The 7,667-nt window shown below is 65.2% G+C and overlaps 1 protein-coding gene across 1 annotated transcript; it reads right to left on the reverse strand.

Annotated features, from left to right (window-relative positions):
• Positions 1 to 273: 273 nt before the first annotated feature.
• Positions 274 to 6,497, reverse strand: LOC147597857 (protein NDRG2-like). The gene is made up of 9 exons (XM_086765993.1): positions 6,378 to 6,497; positions 6,209 to 6,329; positions 4,181 to 4,243; positions 4,002 to 4,062; positions 2,845 to 2,931; positions 1,811 to 1,867; positions 1,341 to 1,435; positions 413 to 457; positions 274 to 328 (listed from the first exon to the last, which is right to left on the reverse strand). Exons 1-9 carry the CDS (start codon positions 6,400 to 6,402, stop codon positions 274 to 276), a joined length of 609 nt encoding a protein of 202 aa, XP_086622119.1. The 5' UTR covers positions 6,403 to 6,497.
• Positions 6,498 to 7,667: the final 1,170 nt, after the last annotated feature.

The raw sequence follows: 7,667 nt of genomic DNA on the forward strand, positions 1-7,667 counted from the left end.
TGAAGGCCTCGGTGAGCTTGGCCGGCTGCGCGGGTGGGGCCGTGACCTCCGACCCCTCCCCGGTGACCTCTGACCCCTGGCTGACCTCTGACCTCGCGACCCCGGTAAGGCCCGGTCCCCCCCCCCCAGCAGTCCTCTGACCCCCCGTGACCTCTGACCCTCTGTGACCCCATGACCTCTGACCCTGTGTGACCCCATGGGGGGGTGTCATGTGACCTCAGAGGAGGCCCGGTGACATCACAGGAGGCCCGGTGACATCACCAGTGACGTCACTCACCATGGCGTCCTTGTGGGGGGATTGTCGCCCACCACCAGCAGCACCGGGCAGCTGGGGGGGCAAAGGTCAGGGGTCGCGGGGGGGTCACGTGGGGTCACGGGGGTCACGTGGGGTCAGGGGTCAGGGGTCACTCACCGCAGGCTGTTGGCCCCGCTGCGCTGCAGGCCCAGGTCCCCGCGGCTGCAAGGGGGGTGTCCCAGTTCATCCTAGTGCCTCCCAGTTTGATCCCAGTTCCCCCTATTTTCTCCCCAGTTCCCTCCCAGTTCTCTCCCAGTCCCTCCCAGTTCCCTTCCAGTTCCCCTCAGCTCAATCCCAGTTGCTCCCAGTCCCTCCCAGCCCCCTGGTACCCCCCCAGCTCCATCCCAGTTCAATCCCAATTCCTCCCAGTTTCCCCAGTACCCTCCCACTCCATCCCAGTCTGATCCCAGTGCCCCCAAATCCCATCCCAGACCCCCCCCAGTCCCCTCCCAGTCCCTCCCAGCCCCCCCAGTTCCATCCCAGTCCCCCCCGGTTCAATCCCAGTTCAGTCCCAGTCCTCCTAGCCCAGTCCCAGTCCCTCCCAGTTCCCTCCCAATCCCCCCCGGTTCAATCCCAGTCCCCCCCAGTCCCCTCGCAGTCCCCCCCAGTCCCCTCGCAGTCCCCTGCCAGTCCCCCCCCAGTCCCCCCCAGTCCCCCCCCAGTCCCCACCAGTCCCCCCAGTTCCATCCCAGTTCCCCCCCGGTTCAATCCCAGTGCTCCTAGCCCAGTCCCAGTCCCCCCCAGTTCCCTCCCAGTCCCCCCCGGTTCAATCCCAGTTCAATCCCAGTTCGATGCCAGTCCTCCTAGCCCAATCCCAGTCCCTCCCAGCCCCCCCAGTCCCTCCCAGCCCCCCCAGTTCCCTCCCAGTCCGCCCCGGTTCAATCCCAGTTCAGTCCCAGTCCTCCTAGCCCAGTCCCAGTCCCCTCCCAGTGCCCACCAGTCCCCCCAGTTCCATTCCAGCCCCTCCCAGTTCCCTCCCAGTTCAATCCCAGCTCGATCCCAGTGCCCCGCAGCCCCGCCGCAGCGCCCCCAGTTTGCCCAGTACCTGTTGTACATGGCCCAGAGCAGGGGGGCGTTGGGCGCCGCCCCCAGCCGCCGCCGGGCCTGCTGCACCGGGGGAGGGGCGGCCGCCAGCTCCTCCTGCGGCCCGCGCGTCACAGCCCCGCCCCCGCCCCGCCCCTGCCCCGCCCCTGCCCCGCCCCATGTCACAGCCCCGCCCCCACCCCGCCCCCACCCTGTGACCCACAAGTGACCCTCCCCCAACCCTTAACTGAGCTCCCTGACCCACAAGTGCCCCCCCCGACCCACAAGTGGCCCTTGGGGCCTCCAGGTGGACTCTGGGCCCCCCAAGTGCCCCCCACAGGCCCCCCAAGTGCCCCCAGGCCCCCCAAGTGCCCCTTGAGGGCCCCCAAAACTGACCCCCAGGACCCACAAGTGGCCCTCCCCAGACCCCCAAGCGCCCCCCGGACCCACAAGTGGCCCCCCACGGGACCCCCAAGTGCCCCCCCGCCCGACCTGCGTGAAGAGGTGCGCCAGGATGAGCTCGCTGCTGGAGGACGTCAGGCCCGACAGCTGGGGGGGCACCCGTGGGACCCACGGCGACCCACGGCGACCCACCGCGATCCACCGGCACCCACAGACACCGTAGGGACCCACCGCGACCCACAGCGACCCACAGCGACCCACAGACACCGTAGGGACCCACGGCGACCCACAGACACCCACAGACACGGTAGGGACCCACAGCGACCCACAGACACCGTAGGGACCCACAGCGACCCACAGCGACCCACAGACACCGTAGGGACCCACCGCGACCCACAGCGACCCACAGCGACCCGCAGACACCGTAGGGACCCACGGCGACCCACAGACACCCACAGACACGGTAGGGACCCACAGCGACCCACAGACACCGTAGGGACCCACAGCGACCCACAGCGACCCACAGACACGACAGTGACCCACAGTGACCCACAGCGACCCACAGCGACCCACAGACACCACAGCGACCCACAGCGACCCACAGACACCGTAGGGACCCACAGCGACCCACGGCAACCCACAGACACCGTAGGGACCCACAGCGACCCACAGCGACCCACAGACACCGTAGGGACCCACAGCGACCCACAGCGACCGTAGGGACCCACCACGACCCACAGCGACCCACAGCGACCCACAGACACCGTAGGGACCCGCAGCGACCCACGGCGACCCACAGACACCGTAGGGACCCACAGCGACCCACAGCGACCCACAGCTACCGTAGGGACCCACAGCGACCCACAGCCGCCCACCAACACCGTAGGGACCCGCAGCGACCCACAGCCACCCACAGACACCGTAGGGACCCACAGTGACCCACGGCCGCCCACCGCCACCCACAGCGACCCACGGCGACCCATAGGGACCCACAGTGAGCCACACGCGACCCCAAGTGACCCACAGCGCCGCGGGGCCAGCAGCAGGGAACCCCCCCCAAACCCCGCCCCCTTCTGCCCCACCCCTCTCCCCATTGGCCCTCCCCACCCGCCGGCCCCGCCCACCTTGTGCGCCACCCAATCCACCCAGCCCTTGGCGCGGGGGTTGATGTTGATCAGCACCAGCCCCTCCACCGCCTCGGGGTGCAGCAGCTGTGGGGCGGGGCCAGACCCATAGCGCCCCACGGCCACGCCCTCCCACCCCATAGCGACCCCCCAGCCCCATAGCGACCCCCCAGCCCCACAGCCACGCCCCCCGAGAGCCCCCAGCGACCCACAAGTGCCAAACCAAGAGACCCCACTAACCTCCTCCAGCCCCATAGCGCCCCACGGCCACGCCCCCCCAGCCCCATAGCGACCCCCCAGCCCCATAGCGACTCCCCAGCCCCATAGTGACGCCCCCCTGCCCCATAGTGACCCCCCAGCCCCACAGCCGAGCCCCCAACCCCCCAGCGACCCACAAGTGCCCAGAGACCCCACTAACCTTCTCCAGCCCCATAGCGCCCCACGGCCACGCACCCCCGCCCCATAGCGACCCCCCAGCCCCATAGCGAACCCCCTGCCCCATAGCAATGCCCCCCGACAGCCCACAACCCCCTAGCGACCCACAAGTGCCCAACCAAGAGACCCCACTAACTTCCTCCAGCCCCATAGCGCCCCATGGCCATGCCCCCCTGCCCCATAGCGACCCCCCAGCCCCATAGCGACCCCCCAGCCCCACAGCCACGCCCCCCGAGAGCCCCCAGCGACCCACAAGTACCCAACCAAGAGACCCCACTAACCTCCTCCAGCCCCATAGCGCCCCACGGCCATGCCCCCCCGCCCCATAGCGACCCCCCCAGCCCCATAGCGACCCCCCCAGCCCCATAGCCGAGCCCCCAACCCCCCAGCGACCCACAAGTGCCCAGAGACCCCACTAACCTCCTCCAGCCCCATAGCGCCCCACGGCCATGCCCCCCTGCCCCATAGCGACCCCCCAGCCCCATAGCGACCCCCCAGCCCCACAGCCACGCCCCCCTGCCCCATAGCGACCCCCCCGCCCCATAGCGACCCCCCCAGCCCCACAGCCACGCCCCCCAGCCCCATAGCGACCCCCCCAGCCCCATAGCGACCCCCCCCAGCCCCACAGAACCTCCCCCGAGATTCCCGCAGCCCTGCATTCCCCCCAAATCTGCCCCCCGCCCTGCCCCACGCCCCGCCCCACGCCCCGCCCCACATCTCACCCCAAATTTAGCCAGGACGAAGGCGCCGGCGCCCACCCCGATGCCCACGACGCTGGCGATGCTGGGGGGGTGGGCGGGGTCAGGCCGGTGCTGACCCCGCCCCCCCGTCCCATCCCGCTACGGGTCAGGGGCCCCCTCCCCGCCCCACAGCGCCGTGGGGCGCCCCCCCGCCCACTCACTTGAGGTGCCGGAGGACGCAGGGGACGATTTCGGCCAGTTGCTCCAGGGAGGGGTACTGGTACCTGCGGGGGAGGGGCGGGGGGCGGGGGGGGGAGGGGCGACGGGGGGAGGGGCAAGGGGTCAATCGGGGGTCGAGGTGGGGGGAGGGCGGGCGAGGGGACCAATGAGGTGAAGCGATGGCGGTTGGAGGGGGGGAGGGGTGCGTAGGGTGACGCTGCGATGTGATGGCGGTTGAGGTGGGGGGACGGGGGGGCGGGGGGTCAACTGGGGCGGGGGGAGGGGTGGGGGGGTCAACAGAGAGACGACAGGGTCAACTGGGGGTTAATGGGGGCAACTGGGGGTTAGTGGGGGGCAACTGGGGGTTAATGGGGGTCAGTGGGGTCAACTGGGGGTTAATGGAGGCAACTGGGGGTTAATGGGGGTCAACTGGGGGTTAGTGGGGGGCAACTGGGGGTTAATGGGGGTCAGTGGGGTCAACGGGGGGTTAATGGGGGTCAACTGGGGGTTAATGGGGGTCAACGGGGGGCTTATGGGGGGCAACTGGGGGTTAATGGGGGAAACTGGGGGTCAATGGGGGGCAACTGGGGGTCAATGGGGGCAACTGGGGGTTAATGGGGGTCAACAGGGGGTTAATGGGGGTTAATGGGGGCAACTGGGGGTTAATGGGGGTCACGGGTCAACTGGGGGTTAATGGGGGTCAACTGGGGGTTAATGGGGGCAACTGGGGGTTAATGGGGGTCACGGGTCAACTGGGGGTTAATGGGGGTCAACTGGGGGTTAATGGGGGTCAATGGGGGGCTTATGGGGGGCAACTGGGGGTTAATGGGGGCAACTGGGGGTTAATGGGAAGCAACTGGGGGTCAATGGGGGCAACTGGGGGTTAATGGGGGTCAACAGGGGGTCAACTGGGGGTTAATGGGGGTCAGTGGGGTCAACTGGGGGTTAATGGGGGTCAACTGGGGGTTAATGGGGGTCAACGGGGGGTCAACTGGGGTTTAATGGGGGTCAACTGGGGGTTAATGGGGGTCAACGGGGGGTCAACTGGGGTTTAATGGGGGTCAACTGGGGGTTAATGGGGGTCAACTGGGGGTTAATGGGGTCAACGGGGGGTCAATGGGGGTCAACTGGGGGTTAATGGGGGTCAACTGGGTGTTAATGGGGGCAACCAGGTGTTACTGGGGGTCACTGGGGGTTAATGGGGGTCAACTGGGGGTTAATGGGGGTTAACAGGGGTCAATGGGGGTCAACTGGGGGTTAATGGGTGCAACTGGGGGTTAATGTGGGGCAACTGGGCCTTAATGGGGGTCAACGGGGGTCAATGGGGGTCAACTGGGGGTTAATGCGGGCAACTGGGGATTAATGGGGGTCAACGGGGGGTCAACTGGGGGTCAGTGGGGTCAACTGGGGGTTAGTGGGGGTCAACAAGGGGTTAATGGGGGCAACTGGGGGTTAATGGGGGTCAGTGGGGTCAACGGGGGCTCAATGGGGGTCAACAAGGGGTTAATGGGGGCAACTGGGGGTTAATGGGGGTCAGTGGGGTCAACGGGGGGTTAATGGGGGTCAACTGGGTGTTAATGGGGGTCAACGGGGGTTAATGGGGGCAACTGGGGGTTAATGGGGGTCAGTGGGGTCAACGGGGGGTTAATGGGGGTCAATGGGGGTCAACTGGGGGTTAATGGGGGCAACTGGGGGTTAATGGGGGTCAGTGGGGTCAACTGGGGGTTAATGGGGGCAACTGGGGGGTTAATGGGGGTCACTGGGATCAACTGGGGGGGTCCGTGGGGTCAACTGAGGGGGCAGTGGGGTCAACCGGGTCGTCAGAGGGGTCAACGCAGTCAACTGGGAGTCACTGGGGTCAACTGGGGGGGCAGTGGGGTCAACAGGGGGGTCAGTGGGGTCAACCTGGGGGTCACTGGGGTCAACTGGGGGGGCAGTGGGGTCAACTGGGGGGGCAGTGGGGTCAACGCAGTCAACTGGGAGTCACTGGGGTCAACTGGGGGGAGCGGAAGAGGGGAGTGCAGACGCACCCCGGGGGGTAGGGCGGGGCGCCCACCTCCATGCCGGGGGGGTCGAGGTGGACGAGCAGGAAGTGGCTGGCGACCTCCCGCATCTCGGGGTGGGCGAAGAGCGGGGCGAAGCACGAGGCGTCTGCGGGGGAGGGGCGCGGCGGGAGAGGGGGAAGGGGGCGGGACTCACGCGTGTGGCCCACGTCCGGCAGCATCAGCAGGGCGGGGCGACCAGGGCGGGGCGCGCCCTCCAGCGCCACGTGAACAGGCCCCAACGGCGTCTCCAACACCGCCCCCTGCTGGCCGGGAGGACCGGACACCGGAACGGGGAGTGGTCACCGCCACACCCCCCACAGGTTCGCCCCCAAAATCTCGCGATTTCCCCCAAGATTCCCACCTTTTGCCCGCCAAATCCCGCATTTTTGCCCCAAATTACCCCATTTCGCACCAAAATCCCCCATTTTGCCCCAAAATCTAACGATTCCCCCCAAATTCCCCCATTTTGCCCCCCAAATCCCGCATTTTTGCCCCAAATTCCCCCATTTCACACCAAAATCCCACATTTTGCCCCCAAAATCCCGGGATTTCACCCCAAATTCCCACATTTTGCCCCCAAAATCCCCCATTCTTGCCCAAAATTCCCCCATTTCGCACCAAAATCCCACATTTTGCCCCCAAAATCCTGTGATTTCCCCCAAATTCCCACAATTTGCCCCCCAAATCCCGCATTTTTGCCCAAATTCCCGCATTTCACACCAAAAGCCCACATTGTTGCCCCAAAATCCTGGAATTTCGCCCCAAATTCCCACATTTTGCCCCACAAATCCCCCATTTTTCCCCCAAATTCCCGCATTCCGCACCAAAAGCCCACATTTTGCTCCCAGAATCCTGTGATTTCCCCAAATTCCCCCATTTTGCCCCCCAAATCCCGCATTTTTGCCCCAAATTCCCGCATTTTTGCACCAAATTCCCACATTTTACACCAAAATTCCCACATTTTGCCCCAAATTCCCACATTTCACACCAAAATCCCACATTTTGCCCCCCAAATCCTGCGATTTCCCCCAAATTCCCCCATTTTCCCCCAAAATCCCCCATTTTTGCCCCAAATCCCCCATTTTTGCCCCAAATTCCCCCATTTCGCACCAAAATTCCCACATTTTGCCCCAAATTCCCCCATTTCGCACCAAAATCCCACATTTTGCCCCCAAAATCCAGCATTTTACACCAAAATCCCACATTTTGCCCCCAAAATCGCCCATTTTCCCCCAAATTCCCCCATTTTGCCCCCCAAATCCAGCATTTTTGCCCAAATTCCCGCATTTTTGCCCCAAATTCCCAAATTTTACACCAAAATTCCCACATTTTGCCCCAAATTCCCACATTTCACACCAAAAGCCCACATTTTGCCCCCAAAATCTCACATTTTTGCCCCAAATTCCGGCATTTTACACCAAAATCCCACATTTTGCCCCCAAAT

Source organism: Chlamydotis macqueenii, chromosome 24 (genome assembly GCF_036417535.1).
Source record: "Chlamydotis macqueenii isolate bChlMac1 chromosome 24, bChlMac1.mat, whole genome shotgun sequence".
Lineage (NCBI taxonomy): Eukaryota > Metazoa > Chordata > Aves > Otidiformes > Otididae > Chlamydotis > Chlamydotis macqueenii.

Excerpts from the sequence above, each read along its gene's own strand:
- LOC147597857 (XM_086765993.1), bottom strand. The coding sequence starts at position 6,402 with ATGCTGCCGGACGTGGGCCACACGC. Across the intron at positions 1,436-1,810 it reads TGGCGCACCTCTTCACGCAG|GAGGAGCTGGCGGCCGCCCC; the intron begins GTCGGGCGGGGG and ends CGCGGGCCGCAG. Across the intron at positions 329-412 it reads AGCGGGGCCAACAGCCTGCG|CTGCCCGGTGCTGCTGGTGG; the intron begins GTGAGTGACCCC and ends TTGCCCCCCCAG.